This window comes from Panthera uncia, chromosome X (genome assembly GCF_023721935.1).
Source record: "Panthera uncia isolate 11264 chromosome X, Puncia_PCG_1.0, whole genome shotgun sequence".
In the NCBI taxonomy this organism is placed as follows: Eukaryota; Metazoa; Chordata; class Mammalia; order Carnivora; family Felidae; genus Panthera; species Panthera uncia.
Window position 1 is genome coordinate 110,927,384 of NC_064817.1, and position 24,103 is coordinate 110,951,486.

The window sequence follows — 24,103 nt, forward strand, 5'->3', positions numbered from 1 at the left end:
TGAAAAATTTAACATCAGCATTCAGTTCTGCAAATGCTGGGCAAAGTGTCTTAATTCTTTTGATTTACACTAGAGACTATCATGTTGTATCTTCTTATATGGATCACATGAATCATAATATAAAATTATGTAAACGGTGACCACAGTTTTGAAGCAAAGATTTGAAGTCGTCTGCCAAATGCAAATGGACTTAAAGGCATAGCGAGCTTCTGAACTCAGGACCAACGTTATATACAGTGTTATACTCCTTTGTGTATGCATGGTGGTGTTTCTTGAGCGTCCACTAACGCACATATTTGAATTTTTATTTTTTAAAACATTATAATTTTTTTAAGTTTATTTATTTATTTTGAGAGAGAGAGAGAGCAAAAGTGGGCACAGGGCAGAGAGAGAGAGAGGAAGAGAGAGAATCCCAAGCCGACTCCGAACTGTCAGCGCAGAGCCCCATGCGGGGCTCGAACCCACGCACCGTGAGATGGTGACCTGACCTGAAGTCGGATGCTTAACTGGCTGAGCCACCCAGGCACCCCCATATTTGAATTTTTAAAGACGATTTTTAATTTATCTAGACACTCATTTGCATGAGTGAATGAATATATCTCAAAACAAATTCTGAAGAATGTTTAGTTTTCAGACTGGGTGGCTCAGTTGGTTAAGCGTCTGACCCCTGACTTCGGCTCGGGTCATGATCTCATGGCTCAAGAGTTCGAGGCCCACGTTGGGCTCCACACGGGCAGTGCAGAGCCTGCTTGGGATTCTCTCTCTCTGCCCCTCCCCCGCTCGTGCTTGCTCACTCTCTCTCTCTCCCAAAATAAATAAATAAACTTTGAAAAGTCCTAGGCCAGGCTTGACCACCAATTCCTGATGTGATCTTGATGAAATCCCTTCCCCTTGCTGGGCCCGCATTTCTCATTTTTACGAGGAGAGGTTTGGACTAGAATATGCCGTCTCTGGCCCTTCCATAGAATTCTATGAATGTGTGTGTGTGTGTGTGTGTGTGTGTGCGTGTGCGCGTGCGGACGCTTCTTTCCATTTATCTACTTCGACGCTTCTTTCCATTTATCTGCTACAGAGAATAAAATTGCTTTAGCACTTGGGGTATATAACCCAAGCTGTTACATTTAATCTCTGCACAACTAAAGAAACACTCTTTCCTATATGTTTAGATACAAGTAAAAGAAAAGACTGAATAAATTCCATGGTCAATTACATGGTCACAAGAGTAGAGGCTCTCGGAATTTGGCAGCTACTGGTAGATTCAGAGGATGTTGCTGAGAAGCAAGAGTTTTAGCAGGTAGTTTCCCTATCTACTGACACCTGGAAGGTCTTGCTAATATTTGCGACAAAAATAGCATAAACTGTTCAATTTAACAGCCCCAACTGAAATGAGATCCTGGGATTTCATGGACCTGCTAGATTCTAAAATCATCATCTACGACGTGCAACCATGTCTGTCTTGATTTCAGTCTGGCCCTGAGTTGTTAGAACAGCAAGTGACTCGCTAGGTGGCTGTGAGGGGTTGAAGCTTAAAGGTGACACTGTTGGTGGAGTTCTTACTCCTGACCGGTGTTTTCTAGCACCCTCTCTCTGAGGGGCCTAGGTCTATGGAAGAAGTTGACTCTTTCTTCCCTGAAGAGAACTTCCAACAGTGCCTCCAGAGACCGTCTTGGAGAAGGAGCCCCGGCCTCTGTCAGGCCCTCGCCGTCTGAGTCACGTCTTTTTAGAGCTGACGTGATTCCTTTGGGTTAGTGTTCAAGCTGAAATTCTGGGTCCTGAGTCAAGGGGCCTAAGAGTCCAGTGTGCTGGTGACTTTATAGTGTGTGGGTAGAGAGTTCGGTATGGATACGAGCAGAATAAGGTTTGAATGACATGTGAGGAATCCCATGGGTACAAGTCCAGAGGTAGGTTATATAAATGCACAGGATTGGAAGGTGAACCGGACTAGAAATCGGTGTCTCCTTCACTCTATTGTCCAAATGGGGGAAATAAAAATATAAGTAGGTAACTCCTCAGTGATCAGAATTAGCTTTCTTTGATTTTTTAATTCTAAGTGGTAATCCCGGTGTAGTATATGTGTATGTGTATGTGTATCTATATCTATATATACCCCCGTATATGATATATACCCACTATATATGATAAATATGTTACGTATTAATTTATACATAGAAGTTATTATCATTATATACATAAATAAAATTGGGCCTATCTACCCCCATGGAATAACAGCCAGGTAGGCTATGTTGGAGGACAGAGTCAGGATCTAACAGTACCAGCTGGACTGAGTAGCTAAATTAAATAATATGAAATTTAAGGTGAGTCGGCCCCACAGCGTGCTTGTCCAGGGACTTCTGGACTGGTGAAAATTGCTCTCTAGACTGGGGAAGTGAGTTCTACCCTGCTCTGTGCTAGTCAGACCCCACCCAGGAGGACTAGCGTGTTCCGTGCTGGCTGGTACGCTGGGCTGGTGGATGTTGCGAATGTTTGTGAGGAGAGACATCAGAATGCCCAAGGGGACCCAGAACCATCTACATGAGAAACAGCTGAGAGGAGCGAGAATGAGTGATCTGGAGATGAACAACCTTAGAGCACAGGGCCGCCCCGGAACAAACGGGGAGTGGACCCTGTAAGTCCTAACTGGGAGCGGGTGGAAGGCACAACACAGAATAACGAGTAAGAGCTTCCCTAATAGGGGACGCATTGCCCCACAAGGTAGTGATTTGTTCATCCCTGAAGGTACTCAAGCTGGCCATCCACCTGAAGGGACACCGAAGAGGAGACTCAAACGTGACATGGATGTGACTCTGAGATGTGTGGCACATGACACATGATACTTCGGAACAGGTGGCAATAGTAGGGTGTCTCCCCCAGGACATTCACGCGTAGATGTCTAGATGTATCGATATATATTTCAGATGTAAGATTCGGCAAAAAAATACGGGGTACGTCATCTTACCGGAAAAAACACAGAGACATCCTATGACGTTCTCAGATCCAAAGAAGGTAGAGTGAGGCTGACGGAGGCAGACGTGGTGGCCAGTTTTTTAGCAAGCACAATCTTGTACGATACTCTCTTGCGGGGGCGGCTTACGTCCTAGTCTGCTGGGCTCTTTCATTCCTGGGACCTTCCATCCTCCCCAAATGTATGGCAAGCGACGTGCTGACAAGTTTGAAGAAAGTGATCAAAAGTAGATTGAAACTCACTGTCGACAAGAATGTTCCTATGTGTGGCTAAGTTGAGGGACATCTGAGAGTTCAGACATCAGGAATTTCTCCGAGTAAACAAGTTCCAATCCCCTGGGAAATTGTCTTTCAACCTCCTTTGTCCCCGAGAAACGTCCATCAAAGACTTGTTGTAGTTCTGGGTCTTGTCCTGCGAACGGGTATCCCCTTCAGACATGCTAGTTATCAGCTTACTCACCAGTGGAAACTTTCTTTGTTTCCTTTTTCCCATTTTTATTTATTTTGGTGGGGGAGGCGCAGAGGGAGAGAGAGAATCTCAAGCAGGCTCCGCCCCAGGCTCTCATGACCATGAGATCATGACCCGAGCAGAAATCAAGAGTTGGACCCTTAACTGACCGAGCCACCCAGGTGCCCCTGAAACATTCTTTGGATGGAAATAGTAATTTATGCTGGTGGCATATGATCTTCTATTTTCTGGGGATGACTCTTTAAATGTTTCTGTATCTTGGGGCACCTGGGTGGCTCAGTCAGTTGGTCATCAGACTTCGGCTCAGGTCATGATCTCACAGTCTGTGAGTTTGAGGTCTGCATCGAGCTCTCTGCTGTCACCACAGCGCCCACTTTGGATCCCCTGCCACTCCCCTGCTCATGTGTGCATGTGTGCTTGGGTTCTTCCTCTCTCTCTCTCTAAAATAAATAAACATTAAAAACTCTAAATGTTTCTTTATCTCTAGGACTTTTCCATATTTTCTGTCCTTTTTCATTCCAAATGAGTTTTCAGTAAACATGTCTTTACGATGAAGACACAAAAGAGTGTTTTGTAAGATTGGCGAAAGTAGGGTTTTTTCAGACAAGGAGGGTACGTAGCATTTTTTTCAGACCTCAGGAAAGTTGCGGGACCATAGTTGATCTATGGGGACTTAAGCTAGAGCTAGTCTTTTTAGTCTCCATTTTTTGTTTACTTCTTTACTCTGTTGGTTTAACTCTCTCTTAAAGACATGATGAACAGAATAGGGTGTGATAACGTCTGGAACATGGTAGAAAGTGGGTCGAAAAAGAAAAGAGCGGTTCTTCATTCTGTAGCAATGCTACTTAATGAGCGAGCCAATCACTGTGGCTTTCAGACACCGTTAGACCCACAGGGAACCTTAGGGAATATCTCATACTGCCCCCTGATTTTACATCAGAGACCCAGAAGACAACTGACTAAGTTCACAAGAGCTAATGAAGGGCAGACCTCAGGTTGCCCAATGGCACCACAAACTCCACCCCCAATATAAAGAAATCACACATTTCCAATAGAGCAGGCCAATGACTCTATCAAGATTTGCGGTGTTTTTTTTTTTAACGTTTATTTATTTTTGAGACAGGGAGAGACAGCATGAATGGGGGAGGGTCAGAGAGAGAGGGAGACACAGAATCCGAAGCAGGCTCCAGGCTCCGAGCTGTCAGCACAGAGCGTGACGCAGGGCTCGAACTCACAAACCGTGAGATCATGACCTGAGCCGAAGTCGGACGCTTAACCGACTGAGCCACCGAGGCACCCCAGATCCCAGATCTCTGAATGTTTGATGACTGGCAGCTTTTAAGCCTCAGCACTCCCTTTCCATTGCTCCCTACGGCTGGTCACACTGACAGGAAAGCCTGGGAGCCCCCTCCTTTAGGGCCAGCAGGAGAGCCAAACCACACGAGCCCCTGCCCACACGTGGGAGCCCTCACTTCCACCCATCCCCAGCCACGATAAGACCCTGCCCAGTCTCCTCTCCTTGCTCTCTGAAGCCATTTTTGGACCAACTTGCAAAGGCTGCCCTGCTCTCCCCAGAAGAACCCCACCGTGTGTATAATAAAGCTTTTCATCCCATCTTGGTGGGTGTCATCAGTGCTGACACTGGAACCAAATTCGGGGTGGGCTCCCACAACACAACTCTGAGGTACGTGCCGTTATCCTCAGGGTTTTACAAGATGAGGAAACTAAGGAATAGAGAGGTCCGAATCATGCCCAGAGGCCATGAAAAGGCTTACAAAGTTACGGAGAGCACTTCTGAAAACAACGTCCTGCTAAGACATCAATTGAGACCTAGGAATATTCTATGGCCAGTGTATGCCATGGCCATATAAACAAAGGGTCTAAGATGAACCTCTGGCTTCTAGTTGAAGTTCTCACCCAAGATCTCACAGCGGGTACGTGATGGAGCTGGGACTGAAACTCTGCCATATATGCTCTAGACATTTCAGACTGAGATCTGTCTCCCGGTAAAGCCTGTGCTCCTTCCACTGCGGCAGGGGCATAAACCTGGGTTGCACAAAGCTGTAGAAAGGCTGATAGAGCATCGTCATCATCATCGTCATCCAGGTACTGTGCAAAGTTTTTCATTTAATCTTTATCAGGGTTACATAAAGTCAATGCCACTGTCATGCCCACCTTATAGCTAAGGAAGTCGGAGGCTCAGAGAGGTCAGGAAACATGCCCAAGGTCACACAGCTAGTAAGCAGAATAGCTGGCTTGGGAAGCTCCGTGAGGTGAGGTACTAGAGGTCAGAGTCCAACGCTCATTTGGACTGTGGGCATTTTGGATTCTCCCAGGTCTGGGATAATGAAGGTAATATTTTCCATGTATTGAGTGACAAGCCCTTAAATGCATCGTCTCATTTATTTTTTTTTTTAATGTTTATTTTTGAGAGAGAGAAAGAGAGAGCGGGGTTGGGGGGCGGGGGGAGACAGAGCATGAGCAGGGGAGGGGCAGAGAGAGAGGGAGCCACAGAATCCAAAGCAGGCTCCGGGCTCCGAGCTGTCAGCACAGAGCCCGACGCGGGGCGCGAACCCACGAACCGTGACGTCATGACCCGAGCCGAAGTCGGACGCTCAACCGACGGAGCCACCCAGGTGCTCCGCATGATCCCACTTTTATCCCCATTGCACAGAAGAGCCGCTTGAGTCTCAGAGAGATGAACAAAACCTGTGCAGGGGAAGCCAGCTAACGGACGGCCCTTGGGAGGAGCTGAGATCTGAAGGCCGTCTGGTTGCAGTCTGAGCCCCGATTCTCTTCTCTGCCCACGGAAAGGACCCAGTATCTAGCAAGGACCTGGCCGTATCTTCGGGGTTTGACAGCGCGGCCCTCCCCCCATCAGCACCTCCTGAGCTGTTGCCGCGTGTTGCTCCTCGGCACCTCCTGTCAGATTCCTCGCTCTTGCTGATTTCAGGGACTGGACTGTCACTGGCATTGCCATTGCTGCCGTAGCTACTCAGGCAGCACATGCTGCGAGCCCCCCTTATCTCCGGACGGCTCTTTTTGGTATGTTAAGGATTTATTGGGTAGAAGAGGAAGAAGAAGGCGAGGAGAACCTTCGGCTGCCCGTACTTTTCTGTTCCTGAAAATCCCGGAGCGCTTAGCCCTGGACGTGGAGACCCACACGCCCAGAAAGGACAGTGCCCACGGGCCCTGCAGGAAATGGTGCCTGCTTGAGAGTCTCTCTCTCTCTCTCTCTCTCTCTCTCTCTCCCCACCTCTGGCCCCTACTCCCATGCTCTCTCTCTCAAAGAGAGAGAGAGAGAGAGAGAGAGAGAGAGGGAGAGGGAGATGCTTTAAAAATAAATAAATAAACATCTATTTTCCCACCTTGAGAGAATCATAGATTTCAGGGGTGGACGAGCCACAGGGAGCCTAGGAGTAGTGACAGCACTTTGAACTTCAGTGATCTATGCCTTTTTGTTCTTTTCTCTTTTGAAATTCCTTACAGCTCTAGCATTATTTGATTTTAGCTAAGAAAATGACCAACCGTCGTCGAGTGTCTCATGGTAAGGGCCAGGCATTGTGCGAGGCCCTCAAATGTGGCCACGTGCCAAGAGCTTGGGGGGACACAGAGGCAGGGAAAATCAGGGCAGGCATCTCAAGGAGGTACCCCTGAGGCTGTGCCCTGAAGGATGAGGGGCAGAAAACTAGATCAAGCAGTGAGAAGCACACGCCCTCTACTTCATCTGAAATTTTGCAAGGGCCGAAAAGAACCTGGGTCTTTTCCATGTATTTCCATGTATTGAGTGACAAGCTGGGAACCATAGCTGGGCACCTGGGAACCATAAGTTTGGTATTGCTGTCGGGAGGTGGGGTAGTGGTAGGAAATGAGGCCAGAGAGTTAAGAAGCCAAGAACAGATCATGGAAGGCCTTGAATGGCTTGTCAACCACTTTAGACTTTGTCCTGCGGGCAGCACGGGTTGCCAACGATGGTTTTGGGGAAATGGAATCACACGATAAGATCGTTTTTGCGGGAATATCAGTCAGGTCTCAGTGTGGAGGATGACCTAGAGGGGGGAAACTCTGGGGGCCTGGAGGTCACTTAGAATGCTAGGGCATGCGTTATATTCCAAAGGACAAGGGCCCTCTGGTGGACAATGACCTCCACCGGCTGATATTCACCCCCTTGTGCAGTCCCCTCCCCTTGAGCACAGGCTGGACCTACTGTCTCACTCCAAAGAAAAGAATATGGCAAAGGTGATGGGATATCACTTCCAAGGTCAGGTTACAGAAAGACTGTGACTTTCCATACCAGCTGCCATGTTGTGAGCTGTCCTATGGAGAGGCCCACATGGCAAATGACTGATGTTTCCAGTCAAAAGCCAACCAGGACCAGAGGCCTTTCCACGGCCACTTGAGTGAGCCGGTGTCTACGGCCATACCACCCTGAACGCGCCCGATCTCGTCTGATCTCGGAAGCTAAGCAGGGTCGGGCCTGGTTAGTACTTGGATGGGAGTGAGCTGGGAAGTGGATCTTCTGAGGCAGGCCAACAGCCACATCAGTGACCTCGAAAGCAGATCCCACCCTGTGGAGCCTTGGGACGGTCGTACTTCTGGCCAACACCCGGGTGGCAGCCTTGGGAGAGAAACTGTGAGCTAGCTAAGCCTTGCCTGGATTCCTAGCCCACAGAAATGCCGAGGTATCTGTTGTTTCAGGCTGCTGACATTTGGGGTGATCTCTTCCACAGTAATGGATAAGTAATACAAGCTCAGGCAGTGGGAACGAAGAACAGATGAATTCTGGAAATGGGAGAAAGTTGGGACAGAGTATAAGGGGCAAAGAAATGTCTAGGCAGGCCTGGGTGCTGTTTAATTAAGGGGGAAAATAGAGGAGAAAGTGTTGCATTGGAAAATAAAATGATGAGTTAGTTTGGTCCCACCAAAGTTGGGGCCCATGGAACGCTATAGTAAATATATTCAAGGGGGGCCTGGGTGGCTCAGCCGGCTAAGTGTCCAACTTCGGCTCAGGCCATGACCTCATGGTTCGTGAGTTCAAGCCCCGCGTCGGGCTCTGTGCTGACAGCTCGGAGCCTGGAGCCTGTTTCAGATTCTGTGTCTCCCTCTCTCTCTGCTCTTCCCCTACTCATGCTCTCTCTCTCCTTCAAAAATAAATAAACATTAAAAAAATTTTAATCAAAAAAAATATAAATATATATATGAGACAGTTGAATCCAGAGGTCTGAGGATATCTCGGGAGTTCATGCGTTTACACACTCACCCTGACTTATGCTCGGCAAAGAAGTCATATAAAGTAGCATAGCAGAAGAGCTCGTTATAGGAAGAAATACGGTATGTGGAAAGTCTAGAAGATGTCAAGTTGACCCACAGATCTTTTTCAGGGGTTGGTGGTGGTGAGGGCGTTTCTAGCTAACCTGCAGAATGTAAACACAGCCTGCAGACAGACTGAAAGACAGCTCTATCAGCCCTGCCCGAGGTGTTGACACTAGTATCCTACCCAGGGTGTGAGCACAGAAGCTTGTTACCGTGCCAAGTTTTGCTGAACCGCTTGGGCTTTGACCTTACAGATATTCTGCTCCTGCACATCGAGATTCAGAGAAGAATCTTAAAGGTAGAAGGCGCCTTAGAGGTCTTTTTGAAACAGGCTGCACAGGCTAATTCAGAATGTTTCAAACTACGTGCTTGGGAATCATCGATGGTAATTTAATTGAGCAGTTAGTAAAGCAACAAGGAATTCTTTTCACTTGAGCGATATTAGGAGACGGGATTGGCTTTTATTACTGTACAAAACCACACTAAATTTGATGGAGCACTAGTTCATTTGAACAAAAGTGATGTGAATATGGGGGCGCCTGGCTGGCTCAGTGGGAAGAGCACGTAACTCTTGATCTCAGGGTTGTGGGTTCGAGCCCCATGTGGGGTGTAGAGATCACTAAAAACAATAAACTTCAAAAAAAAATGGCATGAGGAACGCCTGGGTGACTCAGTCTGTTGAGCTCTGACTCTTGATTTCGGTTGAGGTCATGATCCCAGGGTCATGGGATTCAGCCCTGCACTGGGCTCCTTGCTGAGCATAGAGTCTGCTTGAGACACTCTCTCCCTCTGCCCCTCTCCCCTACTTTCACTCTCTCTCTCTCTAAAAAAAAAAAGTGATATGAATATGAATGATTGTGATCATATCCAGAATAATGGAGTGCCAAGCTAAAGTCACATATAAAAATTCATTCTCTTCACTTTAAAAGTTTAATGACTGGGGCACCTGGGTGGCTCAGTCACTTAAGCATCTAACTTCGGCTCAGGTTATGATCTCACGGTTTGTGGGTTCGAGCCCCGGGTCAGGCTCTGTGCTGATAGCTGGGAGCCTGGAGCCTGCTTCAGATTCTGTGTCTCCCTCTCTCTCTGCCTCTCCCCCACTCACACTCTGTCTCTCTCTGTCTCTCAAAAAGAAATAAACGTAAAAAAATTTTTTTTTCAATAAATAAAAGTTTAAGGACTTACAGGTGCCTGGGTGGCTCAGTGGGTTAACTGTCCGACTCTTGATTTTGGCTGAGGTCATGATCTCATGGTTTGTGAGTTCCAGTCCCACACTGGACCCTGCACTGACCATGTGGACCCTGCTCTCTGTCTCTCTCTGCCCCTCCCCCTGCTGGTGCTCTCTCTGTCTCTCTCAAAATAAATAAATAAACTTAAAAAAAAATCTACTAATGTAAAAAAAAGAGTAGGGCACCTAAGTGACTGAGCCACCCAGACACCCCTAATGTTTATTTATTTTTGAGAGACAGAGAGAGACAGAGACAGAGACAGAGCATGACTGGGGGTGGGGCAGAGAGAGAGAGGAAGACACAGAATCCCAAGTGGGCTCCAGGCTCTTAGCTATCAGCACAGAGCTCAACGTGGGGCTCGAAGCCATGAGACCATGAGATCATGAACAGAGCTGAAATCAAGAGCTGGACGCTTCACCGACGGAGGCACCCAGGCGCCCCTGTACTCACTTTTAAATTGAGTTTTTTTTTTTTAATATATGAAATTTATTGTCAAATTGGTTTCCATACAACACCCAGTGCTCATCCCAAAAGGTGCCCTCCTCAATACCCATCACCCCCCCTCCCCTCCCTCCCACCCCCCATCAACCCTCAGTTTGTTCTCAGTTTTTAAGAGTCTCTTATGCTTTGGCTCTCTCCCACTCTAACCTCTTTTTTTTTTTTTCCTTGCCCTCCCCCATGGGTTTCTGTTAAGTTTCTCAGGATCCACATAAGAGTGAAACCATATGGTACCTGTCCTTCTCTGTATGGCTTATTTCACTTAGCATCACACTCTCCGGTTCCATCCACGTTGCTACAAAAGGCCATATTTCATTCTTTCTCATTGCCACGTAGTATTCCATTGTGTATATAAACCACAATTTCTTTATCCATTCGTCAGTTGATGGACATTTAGGCTCTTTCCATCATTTGGCTGTTGTTGAGAGTGCTGCTATAAACATTGGGGTACAAGTGCCCCTATGCATCAGTACTCCTGTATCCCTTGGATAAATTCCTAGCAGTGCTATTGCTGGGTCATAGGGTAGGTCTATTTTTAATTTTCTGAGGAACCTCCACACTGCTTTCCAGAGCGGCTGCACCAATTTGCATTCCCACCAACAGTGCAAGAGGGTTCCCGTTTCTCCACATCCTCTCCAGCATCTATAGTCTCCTGATTTGTTCATTTTGGCCACTCTGACTGGCGTGACATGATATCTGAGTGTAGTTTTGATTTGTATTTCCCTGATAAGGAGCGACGTTGAACATCTTTTCATGTGCCTGTTGGCCATCCGGATGTCTTCTTTAGAGAAGTGTCTCTTCATGTTTTCTGCCCATTTCTTCACTGGGTTATTTGTTTTTCGGGTGTGGAGTTTGGTGAGCTCTTTATAGATTTTGGATACTAGCCCTAAATTGAGTTTTGAGGGGTGCCTGGGTGGCTCCATCCGTGAAGCGTCCAACTCTTGGTTTCGGCTCAGGTCATGATCTCATGGTTTCATGGGTTCGAGCCCCACGTTGGGCTCCGTGCTGATGTTGCGGAGCCTGCTTGGGATTCTCTCTCTCTCTCCCTTTGTCTCTGCCCCTCCCCTGCTCATGCCGTCTCTGTCTCTCTCAAAATAAATAAATAAACTTGAAAAAAATTAAGAAATAAAATAAAATGAGTTTTGAGCAGAGTTGCTACCAGAAGAACCTAATTGGAGAATTTATTTAGGGGTTTAGTAACTGAAAGGATTATTTTGGGGTTTTTTTGATAATGATTTGTCCCTTTCCATCTACCCTCCAACTGAGAAGAGGTTCCTGGTGGATAGATAGAAACACAGTAAAACTTATTAAATGCGGCTTAGGAGAGAGTTGTATAACTCATTGAACAGAGGCAGGAGACCCAAATGCTAGTTCACTGAGGTTGGGAGAATGCATTTGGGTTTGAGGTTAGTGCAAGAGCCCCTCGTGCTAGATTGGCTGCCTGCCGAACACCCTCTCCTACCAATAGCTGAAGATTTATGGACAAATTGGGAGGAGAATACAGAGAGTTCCCATGTATCGCCATACTCAGCCTCCCCGGTCATTAACATCTTATATTAGCATGGTACGTATGTTACATGAATGAACCAATATTGATATATTATTCCCAAATAAACACCATACTTTATTCATATTTCTTCATTCCCCCCCCCCCCAAAGTCCTTTTCCAATTCCAGGATCCTATCCAGAATGCCACATTACATTTACATTACATTAAGTACTCGTGTCTCCTTTGGCCACTCTTGGTTGTGACAGTTTCAGACTTTCCTTCTCTAGGATGACAGTTTCGAGGATTGCTGCTCAGATATGTTGTAGAATGTCCCTTAATTAGGACTGATCTGATGTTTTTCTCATTAGTGTACTGATTATGAGGTTTGGGAGGAAGGCCACTAGAGGAAAAGTGCCATTTTCATCACATCATATCAAGGGTACGTACTATCCATATGACTTTATCACTGTTGATGTTGACCTTGATCTGGCTGAGGCATAGTTCGTCAGGTTTCTCCACCGCAAAGTTACTCTTTTCCCCCTTTCCATACTTTTCTGTTTGGAAGGTAGTCACTATAAGGAGCCCACACTTAAGGGAGGGGGAGGTATGCTCCCTGAAGCCAGGGCGTTTACATAAACTATTTTTTTGACATAAACATTTAGGCTTCTTCTGCAGTGATTTGTCTCTTCCCTTCTTCTCATTCATGCCTTTACCTATTTATATCAGTATGGATACATGCATATTTACTGTATAATTTGGGTTGTAATTCAATACTACTTTATTAACTTGTTTGCTTAGATTGTTCCAGATTTGGTCCCTGGGAGCTCTTTTAGTGGGCTCCTGTGTCCCTTTGACAACCTCCATTGTTGTGGTCCTTCCTTCCTTCCTTGCCTTCTTTCTTACCTTTCCGTGCTTTCTGGCACTACAGGATGCTTCAGACTCATTTTGTATATATTATTTTACATTTCTAAAAAATATTTTATTTTACTTTTGAGAGAGAGAGAGACAGAAACAGAATCAGAGACAGAGTGTGAGTGGGGGAGGGGCAGGGAGAGAGGGAGACACAGAATCTGAAGCGGGCTCCAGGCTCCCAGCTGTCAGCACAGAGCCTGACCCGGGGCTCAAACTCACAAACCGTGAGATCATAACCTGAGCCAAAGTCAGACACTCAACTGACTGAGCCCCCAGGCACCTCTCTGTTTGTATATTTTTGGCCTCAGTCTTAGAAGCATTCATTTTCCCAAAGAACCCTGGTTCTTTTCATTGAAGAATGATATTGGAAGCTCAGATCTGGACACTAGGTGTGCTATTGCTACTGGGAAGCCTTTGCTTCTAGGCCCTTCTTACCAGTTGACAGAGCTAGGTAATATACATATGTATACTAAACTGTGTGTATACACAGTACTTGACGATTCTCTTTTACTGCAGAATAATATTCCACTGTAAGGATATGCCACATTTTACTTCTCCATCAGTCAGTTAATAGACGATTAGGTTGTTTCTACTTTTTGACCATTCCGAATAGTGCTGCTCTGAATATTAATGCAAAAATTTTTGTGTAGACTTATGTTTGCACTTCTCTCGGTTTTTCGTAGCAGTAGAATTTCTGGGTCCTATGGTAACTCAATGTTTAGTCCTTTGAGGAACAACCAGACTGGTTTTTTTTTTAATGATGTTTATTTATTTATTTTTTTTCAGAGAGAAAGAGAGGGAGAGAGAAAGAGAGGGAGAGAGAGGGCACGTGCACAAGCGGGGCAGGGATAGAGAGAGAGGCAGAGGATCCAAAGCAGGCTCCTCACTGTCAGGGCAGAGCCTGGTGTGGGGCTCAAACTCACGGACTGTGAAATCGTGACCTGAGCTCGGGTGCTTAACCGACTGAGCCAACCAGGTGCCCCCGCCAGACTGTTTTCAAAGTGACTTTCCTATTTTATATTCCCATTAGCACTGTGGAAGGATTCCAATTTCTCTACGTCTTCAGCAACACTTGTTGTTGCCTATTTCTTTTTTTTTTTTTTTAACGTTTATTTATTTTTGAGACCGAGAGAGACAGAGAGACAGAGAGAGACAGAGCATGAATGGGGGAGGGTCAGAGAGAAGGAGACACAGAATCCGAAACAGGCTCCAGGCTCCGAGCCGTCAGCACGGAGCCCGACGCGGGGCTCGAACTCACGGACCGCGAGATCGTGACCTGAGCCGAAGTCGGCCGCTCAATCGACTGAGCCACCGAGGCGCCCCTGTTGTTGCCTATTTCTAAATTACTACTATAGCCACCCTAGTTGGAGTCAAGGGATGCCTCATTGCGGTTTTGATTTACATTTCTCTGATGACAAATGATGTTGAGCGTCTTTTCACGCGTTTGCTGGCCATTTGCATGTTCTCTTTGGAAAAATGCCTGTTCGAGGCCTTTGACCAGTTTCAGTTGGGCAATTGTTTTATTGTTGAGTTTTAAGCTTTTATATAGTCTAGTTACATGCTCCTTATGAGATATATGATTTGTACATTTTTTTCTCCTGTTCTGTGGGCTGTCTTTTTTGCTTTCTTGACGGTGTCCGGTTGGGGCAAAAACGTTTAATTTTGACCAAGTCCAATTTGTCTATTTTATCTTCCGTGTTTATGCTTTGGGTGTCATATGGTTTGGGTTTGGTTTTTTTTAACGGCGATGTCTTCCTTGGCCCTTCTTTCCGTAACCAGAACTGGCCTCAGCAGGTGAGGAACGTCACGTGTGACGGTGGGAAGTACAGAATCTGACCAGAGAGCACGAGCTGAGCGCCTCCCTGAAGAGTCGTCAGAGCATTTTGTTTTGTTTCGTTTTGAACTGTCACAACAGACCAGAGACGTTGTTGTTCCCCCTCAACATCCGCAGACATGGAGACTCGGTAAGTGATGCCCTCAGGAGCCTACGGCTGGTCAGGGACGGAACCGAGGTGGCAAATTCGGTTTGGGTTTTCATGGGCTGATCCCATTAGCTTCAGGGCCCCCAAAACCCCCTTCCTAAAACGTGCATGGAACATCCACATCTGTTTTTGAAAGCCTACGATGGACTAGGTACTGTGCTAGGTACCAATAGCAAACCTGACACAGTCTTGGCTCTCATAGAACTTACAGACAAGGAGAGACAGGTAATAGACAGGATCGCACAAATAAATGTAAATTGACCACTAGGATCAGTGCTGTGAAGTAACCCACTGCTATGAGAGCTTATGACAAGGAGATCTGTCCTATCCTGGAGGAAGGCATCACGCAAGGCTTCCTGGAAGAGGTGCTGCTTGAACCGAGATCTTCCGGAGGGCATTAGACTATCCGAGGGAAGAGCTTGGGAACGAACATTCCTGGAAAAGGGAACAGCAAGTTCAAAAGCCCCAAGGCAGGAAAGAAATGATATATTTTTGCTAGTAGATTCCATTGTCAGAAAGTCTACATTTCATGCACGGATTCGGGGAAATCCCCCAGATGAACTCCCGCAAAATTAAATATGTACTGTGCCCAACAATCTTTATCTACGTCAATGAGTGGACTTTAAAATTGGATTCGATGGGAAACGATCAGGAACTATGATTTATTTACTCAACAAGCATCGCCCAAAGGAATTCGGGCTGGGGTTGAGGGAGGGAATAGTTGAGCTCAAAGAGATGGGCAGGAGTTAGACCAAGCAGAGCTTTGGGATGTTTTTCCAAGGGCAACAAATAGGGCGCTACCAGAAGGTCATCGAGAAGGGAAGTGTGGATGATAGCATTTGCGTTTGAAAAGTGGAGGTAGGTTCTACAGAGAATGAAGCGGTGGGGAGCAGAGTGAAAACAGGAACAGGTCAGAGGCTATGGCAGTGGTCCAGCAAGAAATGTCAGCATCGTGGGTGAGGCTGGTGGCCACGGGGGGGGGGGGGGGGGGGGGGGGTGGGGAACGCAGCATATCGTGCTCCATTCAGCTGGGGGTACTCACCTAGCCCTTCCTTCACCTGGCCTGGCCTGGCCTGGGACCTGACCCAGGGGCTTACTCTCTGCCCCTCTCCCAAGAGGGTAATGAGGGTTGCTCAGTCCCCCTTGTTTATGAGCCTTCTGGTTTCTCAGTGGCCCCTGCTTTCTGCAGCCCAGGCTGTTCAGCTTGGCTCCCAAGGAGGTCTTTTTCTCCAGTGAGTGGGTCTGAAGAATGACGGAGCCAGCACTAATCTGGTCCTGCCCCTGCTTACCGAGGAAGGTGCTTGGCGGAGGAGGGGGGTGGGTTGCTCTGACCGGCTGTCCTGCTTGTGATCCGGGCAGGCTCCATCCCAGAGGAGAGCTGGAAGATTACTGCTCCTGGGGCTCCCTGCCCCCTCGTTGCCCCAAAACAAATGCAGGGAAAGCTGGAACTTTCTTCTTTCACCAGGAGACACGTTTCTGTATTTGTGATAGGAAGAGAATGATTTTAAAGCTGCATTTTCCAGTGATAACAGGAATACAATCCTATCAGAGAAAATTGGAAAGTCTGAGAACATAAAAGGGAGTATTCCTGCCAGTATTCATAACACTACCTGGCGTTTTTGCATATTTTCCCGGTCATATATACGTATTATTCAATAGGTCATACATACTGAACACACTTTGTGTATCTTGCTCTTTTCACTTTGTGTTTTAAACATTTCCCTGTGATTAAAATCTCTCCACACACCATTTGTAATATCTGCAAAGAAGCCTTTTTCGAAAACATATTTTAAATAACCTTTTCTTATTTGTTGGTCATTTAGGTTGGGTGGAACTTTCACCATCATAAGGCATTCTGTGATGAACATCTGTTTATAAACGTTGGCCTGCGTTTCGGGTGCCCTCTCCCCCTCTAGATTTCTGGAAGGGAGATTAATGAGGGGAGTTGTGTGGACAGGACAGGAAAGAAAATCTCTATGTGGGAGAATTCTCAGCACGAGGTGGCTTTGTTCCTGTCAGCAGAAAGCTGAAAGACGGGCTGGCCTTTTCCACTGTGGAAGGACCCTGGGCTCCCGGCTATCACTTCACCATTCACCAAGCGGTGGCTACTAGGTGTCCTTGCCAGAAATCACCTCTTTTCTATAGAGATTGGGCCGCATGGTGGGCTTGAGAGGCAGCTGGGGCTGGGATTTCATCGGTTTTTCTCCGTCTTGGGGTGGAACGGAAACCCTTCCAGGCACTGGGAGTGTGGTTCTTCTGTGCCCCAGCTATGCAATCCCCAGCGCTATTTCCCCCTTCGGGGCCAGTTACCTCGTGTAAAACAAGCTCGAGGAGGCAGGAGTTGGGATTTGACCAGATTTTGTTGTTGTTGCCATTTAAGAGCAGAACCCTTGCTTCAAACTGAATCTTACCAGAACCCCAAACCATCAAACAGATTAAGGGGCAGCTGTCCTGCAAGAAGGGTGTAGGAGAAGCGTGGGAGCAGGGAGGGGGTGCTCTAGGGCGAAAACTCTGGCCTGAAGGATGGAAGTTTCACAGTCCAGCTCCGTTCCCTTCTCTTCCCTCCTGCTGAAGTTTTTTTTTTTTTTTTTTTTTGAAAGATCTTTCATCTGTATTTAAATCCTCCAAATGTGCTGACGGATGAAATCTTTTTTCTTAAAGGCAATTTGGAAATCGGACAAAGTGGAGCACAAAGCCGTGGATGTTTAGAGAGGGAGCGAACAGTATATGAAGCCCGCTGAAAGGGTGACCCTGGCACTTCTCAGAAGGCAGCAGCACAATGGACTCTTCGAGAGCAGCAGCGTCAGTTTATTCCCCGTTGGCACCGCCCCCTCAGTGGGGCGGAATTGCTTGTTTTCACCGTCCCTTTCCTGGAGTCATTTCAGACCAAACTTGTGTCCACAATTGGTAGCAATTTGAACCCCGAGTAACCTACGGCCAGGTATTTTACCGAGGCCCAAACACTGGGAGAGATACGTAGAGGGGGGGTGGATGTGACAAGAGAGGTTCCTCCCGCCCTCCGGACACTGGAGCACGGGGGCGACGGTGGGGGGCCGGCAAGTGTGGCAGCCAGGGGCAGGGGGGCTCCAGGTCTGTGACCCCGGGATGGGGAGAGGAAGGAGTGGGACGGGGACCCGAGCCCGAGCCCAGTCCGGACGGCAGCGGGGCGGAGAGGGGCACCGGGCGGAGGCAACGCCCGGGGGTCTGTAAATCACCGCGGCTTGCTCTCCCACTGCTAAGTAAGGAGTGGGGGTAAGGAGTGCTAAGTACCGGGTGGGGTGCGGTGGGGTGCGGGGATGGGGGCGGGGGAGCATGCCAGCGTCTGCGGGGGAGGGTTGACGCTGCCTTCTCTGGGAGACGGGACCTTTCTTGGAGAGGCGTGGTGAGCTTAGTCTCCGGGATCCGCAGTGATGTGTAAAAAGCGGGCACGACCCCCGAAGCTGCAGAAAGCCTCTGCCCCTCCCCCTGAGGCCCGCCCAGGCCCGCAGGTGAATGGCCGGCCCGCACAAAGGAAGCCGGTTGGAAATGTGGAATTCGGACCAATTTATGGGAGATTCTGTCGCCCCGAGTCCCAGCAGACCTCAAGCAAAGAAACCTGTGATCAAGAGTGGATGAGGATAAAAACAGTGCACCAGGCCAAGCTTATTGGAAAGACCGAGTTTAGTTATTCTGGGATAGCGAGGTAACAGGATTAAAGGGATTAAGGAAATCACCTCAAACAGCTGAGGAGGGGGTAAAAAAACAGTGGTTCTATTTGTTTTCTTCCTAGGCCCCAAACAGATACACTGGGCCATGTGGCCGGGCGCGAAACCAAAGGCCTTTCGGGGGGCACAGTGGAATGCCTAAGGGTCAGGGATTGGGGGAAAGTGGCGGGCGGACGGGGGGGGGGGGGGGGGGGGGGGGAGGGAGGGAGGAGTAGAGAGCGGGCTCGAGGCTTGGGATGAGAGAGGGCCTCTTCTAGAAAACAAACAAGTGGTCTGGGTTGACAAGTCAAAAAGAAAACGCCATCGGAGTTTTGGAGAGCTTTTCAAGTCTAAGGTGTACTTTTTAAAACCACACCTTCTGGGGCTGAATGCTAGCCCCGCCGCTTAGGCCACCACGGTGCAAATGTACTTACTTCCTGCCAGGGACTCCTGTAACCATTTGTTTTTAATAGGGTAATTGAGATTTCCGAAGGGTTTTCGTTTTGTAAATATTTCAGCTCGGCTCAAGTGTCTTCCCGCCCCAGCGCACAGAGGTACAGGTGCCCCCTCTCTGGGCCGGTTTCCGCGGCCGCGGGCCGCCCCTCCCCGCCCCGCGTGGCCGCTGCCGCAGACACTCCTCCAGCGGACGCTCGCCGCTATCAACAAGTGCGTGGCCGCGGGGTGTCCGCCGAGGCTAGCGTCCGTCGGCTCCCGGCAGGCGCTCCCGGAAGACCCGCCGCTTGCTCCTCCGAGTTTCCGTAGAAAAGATTGGGAGCCGAGGTGTTTTGGCTGACCAGGAGTCGGAAAGCATTTCGGATCACGCTCGCCTCCCCCCGGGACGGGGCCAAGGTTCTAATACCGAGTGAAAGTCCCCTTCCCAACCCGCACGTAAAGTTTCAGGCCCGCAAAATTATCAGGACTCCATCACGTTGGTTATAAAATTTATTGATCTCTCATTTAGGAATTAAGAGTAAAACCTTGAAAAACCTGAAACAAAATACCCCCTTCCCCACCACCCAAACGAAATTTGAATACATTAGCGCGACGAAATATCAAACAGATCACGGCAGAAATCACCAACTCAACAGCCTAAATGCGGACTGGACAGAAGCTGTCCCGCGGCCAGGGGCGGCGAGGCGGGAGACACACGCACACCCGGCTATAAATTAACATCGGCCTCGGCTGCCGCGCCACTCCGCGCGGTCAGCGCCCTCCCCCCGCAAGAACCCACCAGGAAAACCGCTACAACGCGACAGGGGGAGGAGGCGTTGCAGTTCTCAGGCCAGCCTCACCCGAGAGTATGCTTCTCCTATTCACTCACTCCTCGGCTAACAGCAAACTAACGAGACAACATTTTCAAATGCAACAGAAAAACCCAGGAACCCGGGAGGAGGAGGAGGGGGGGGGGGCTGCTTTTTCTCTGCAAACATCACAGCGATTCCCAGCCTACAAAAGGGGAGGGAGGGGCAGCGGCGAGGGGCAGGCGAGCTCTAGAAAGTCCCACTTCCGCTGCTCCGGACTTTTTGCTTTTGTACAAAACCCGACAGCTACGGCAAAACTTTCTGTCCTCCCCATCATCGGTACAAGGCAACGGTCCCAGCAAGCAAAGCTAAACAACAAGGCGTCCCAACTCGGGGGTGCGGGGCGGGATGGGGGCGGAGGGGCGGCGCGCGCAGGCGGGCGCTCAGATGTGGGTCAGCGGCACCGTTCCGTTGACGGCAGTCCCAGCGCCCTGGTAGTGCTGGTGAACGCTGTGCAGGCGGCCGCCGGGCAGCGGCGAAGCGGCGTCAGCCGCGTCCCCGCCGGGTGGCAGGTACATGCTGATCATGTCGCGCAGATCGCCGAGGCACGCACGCTGCGAGTGCGACGTGATGGCGGGCGGCGGCGAGCTGGGTTCGGTCTTCACCACCGTGCCCATGGGGCCCAGGCTCATGGCGGCCGCGGCGGCAGCCGCGGCGGCGGCGGTGGCGGGCTGCTGCCCGTAGGCGGCGGCCGCGGCGGCGGCGGCCGAGGGCGCCATGCCCCCGTAGCCCGAGGCGGCGGCGGCGGCGGCGGCGGCGTTCATGTAGCTCTGGGCGCCGGGCGGCATCATGGGGCTGTACTGCAGGCCGGCCATGTCGTAGCGGTGCATCTGCGGCAGCGCGGGCGGCGGCGGCGGGCTGCTCATGGTAGCGGGCTGCGCGTATCCCAGCTGCTCCTGCACCAGCGAGTACGCGCCGTTGGCCCAGCCGTTCACGTGTGTGTACGTGTCCAGGCGCTGGCCCACGCCCACCGGGCTGCTGGCGGCGGCGGCGGCGGCGGCGGCCGCGGCGGCGGCGGCGGCGCCGGGGGGCAGCAGGCCTCCGGGCAGGGAGTACTTGTCCTTCTTGAGCAGCGTCTTGGTCTTGCGGCGCGGCCGGTACTTGTAGTCCGGGTACTCTTTCATGTGCACGGCGCGCAGTCGCTTGGCCTCGTCGATGAACGGCCGCTTCTCGGCGTCGGTCAGCAGTTTCCAGTCGGCGCCCAAGCGCTTGCTGATCTCGGAGTTGTGCATCTTGGGGTTCTCCAGGGCCATCTTGCGCCGCTGCCCACGGGACCACACCATGAAGGCGTTCATGGGCCGCTTCACGCGGTCCTGGTCGCTGCCCCCGCCCCCGCCGCTCGAACCCCCGCCGTTGCCGCCGCCTGCGTTCGCTCCGCCGGCTGCGTTCGCGCCGCTCTTGCCTGCGCCGCCGGGGGCTGCGGGGCCGCCCGCGCCTGCCGCTGGGGCGGGTGGCCCCACGGGGTTCTTGAGCTCGGTCTCCAGCAAGCTGTACATGGCCGGGGCGGGAAGAAGGTGCGCCAGAGTGGCGGGAGGAGAAGGCGCTCCCGGGGCTGGAGCGGCCACGGTGAAAAGGCCTGGGGACTCCGTCGGAGGGGCGCTTGGGGGCCGGGGGGCCGGCGGGTCAGGCGGGAAGGGCAGGCTTGCCAAAGTGCTCCGCGCCAAGTCGGCAGGAACCCGCAGGCTAGTCGCACCTGATGCGTTGTCTCGAGCTGGCCGCATTCGCAGTCTGGCCAGGCGCTCGCCGGGTCCCTTATATACCTGCTCGGATCCCCCGGGGTTGGGACTCGGTCCGCCCCTCGCCACCGGGAGGCCCGGTGATTGACAGGCTCACAGTGATGCGCCCTGGCCAATCATCACGGAGTCCCCGTTCGGCCCCACTGGAAAAAAAAAGTTCGGGGAGCCCTTTCGTTCACCCCCGCGCCCCTCTGGGGCCCGGTGACGTGATGAGAGTTATTCAGGAGGCGGGAGTCCCGGAGAGCCGCTCAGAGACCACCAATTAGGGTCTCAAAAAGTTTGAAAGAACGAAACTCGAGGAGGTGACGGAGGGGGGAGGGGGCGCGTGAGCAGGATTGGGGGAAGGGGGCAGAGGGGCGCCCACGGGGTTCAGAAAACAACTTTGCAGCCCCGTCAGGGCCGAGCGGTGCCTGGTCTCGGGGCCACCCTGCAGAGCATCCCGCTGTCTGCGCGGAGGTCCTCCGACTGCTTCTGCTGCGGGCATCGCCAGTTACCCGGGCGATCTTGGGGACGCCGGGCGCAACAGAGGCGCCCCGGGTTGCGGCTCCGAGAAGCCCTCCCAGGAGTCGGCCCCTGGCCCAGCAGGACCCTCTGCGGGGAAGCCGCGGGCCTGCGCGCCGAGGATGGAGCCGGGGTCAGGGACCGGGGCACGGGAGACAGGCTTCAGGACCGCGGAGCGCACAGGGGCTGTGAGGCTCTCCGCTGGCTTGAGTGAAGGCGAGCAGTCAGCCGCCTGCTGCCGGGGCCGGGCCGAGGCGCTCACAAGCGGTGGTGCGGAGAGTGTGTGTGGGGCGGAGGGGGTGAACCGGCCTCGGCTCTCTCGCTCCAGGCCCCCGCTTAGCGGCCCCTTTTTGTCTCTGCTCTCTGGCCATTTCGGTTTTTCCAGTCCGATGCCCCTGAGGGGGAGGGTCGGGCCCCTTGGAAAATCCGTTTTCATGGCAACACGGAGCCTCTCCAAGTGAAAGAAAAGTTTCTTGGAGGGGGGGACGGTGGCCGGAGAGGAGCCGAGGCCGTCCTCGGGGCGGACCGCCGGGCCCCCTCCACTGGCCGCGCACCTGCCAGGACCACTGAGCGCTGCTCTCGCTGCGCAGCCGCGCCGCCTCCCCGGGGAGCAGTCTCTGCTAACGGATTGCGTCCTTCTTTTTTGTTTTACAGCCGCCGTCCTGGCCAGAGCCTCGAGACTCGGAGCGGGACACTCACCCGCATGTCATGCTGTCTGCCAAAGACTAACGTCTCGGGAACCCGGGCTGCGGGGAGAGGGAACCTGGACAATCGCCTTCGCCAGCCCAAGCGAGTGGCAACAGCGTTTGAAACTCCCTGAGCCGCCCGAGGCGGCGGGTGGGAAGGAGTAGCCGGCCAGGCAGAAGTGGCAGAGACTGAAATAAGGTGTCCGCGCAGTGTGGTCCCCGCCCCCAGCCTCGTGGAAAGATGGGGAACCGAAAGAAAAGCGTAAATCCTAAGTGTGACCAAAAAAATACAAAAACCCAGGTTTTTAGCTCCTTAGCACTAATGCAAGACCAGGAGACCCTGGGACACCTGCACGCTGGGAACTCCCCCCTATCCTGCACGAATTTAAAAGTATACCGTTGTGACTTGGGGGGGGGTGTGGGTGGCGTAGAGCAGGCCAGCCCCCTCTGGGGTGGGCGGACCGCTGGCGCTAGAATCCTGGCTCTCAGCAGGCATCATCCCCTCGAAGTTTGGAGTCCCTAAATCAGCCCCTTGAGTTTGGATTCCACCTGGTCTACGTTCTCTTGCTTTTCTGGATGGAAGGAAGCAAATGTCCACGGTCAAGGGCTGCTGTCATTTGAATGGGTGTACGGCTTACGGTTTTAAAGTAAACTATCTGGAATGGTTCTGTGTAGGAGTCGTGTGTGCGTGCGCGCGCGCACGCGCACGGGTGTGCACACTTAAGCTGACACACTGGAAAACGTGTCTCAGAAAACGGAATGATTTGGCAATCTCCACCTGCACGTGCTTTTTTTTTTTTTTTTCAAACTAGCTCACAAAGTCAAATTTTCCTAGGCAAACCCACCTTCTCCCAAAGAAGTCAACGTGCGGTTACTCTGCCCCTTGCCGCCTTCTCCAGAACGCCTTTCCTGCTCTCTGGGCCTCCGAGGCTGTTGCTAAGTGAAGCGCGTTTTAGGAAACTACCCAACCGACGCGCGGCCTGGCGTCCAGTAGCCTGACAGATGTCAGGATTCTTTCCAAGTTTTAGGACCCAAGTAAGCCGTTGTGGTGACAGCGCCTGGGCTGCATATTTCCCAAGCCGAGGGATGCGGTGCTGGGTCTGTTCTCCTCCCCGCAGCAGATTATCTGGGGACTAGTCACTGCTCCCCAGCTGTTTGTCATTTGATCACAACTAGCCCGTGGCTTAGGTGAGTTCATGTTCCCATTACATCCTTCCGCCAGTATCCAGCCGGGACAGACATCTCCCACACCCCAGGCTTCCCTCGGAGGCCGCGATTAAACCGGTCTCTGTGCCTGGTGGCTCTGGGGTGGTCTGCACAGCCCCATGTAGGAGTCACGCCGA

General features: G+C 51.1%; 1 protein-coding gene across 2 annotated transcripts; it reads right to left on the reverse strand.

The window, feature by feature from the left end:
- Positions 1–20,220: 20,220 nt before the first annotated feature.
- Positions 20,221–21,558, reverse strand: SOX3 (SRY-box transcription factor 3). Of its 2 annotated transcripts, XM_049644917.1 has the most exons (3): positions 21,267–21,333; positions 20,552–21,200; positions 20,221–20,464 (listed from the first exon to the last, which is right to left on the reverse strand). In XM_049644917.1, the coding sequence occupies exons 1-3, from the start codon at positions 21,331–21,333 to the stop codon at positions 20,221–20,223; spliced, it is 960 nt and encodes a 319-aa protein (XP_049500874.1). The 2 variants fall into 2 exon arrangements, with proteins under 2 accessions (XP_049500874.1, XP_049500873.1); XM_049644916.1 differs by having other exon boundaries at positions 20,221–21,558.
- Positions 21,559–24,103: the final 2,545 nt, after the last annotated feature.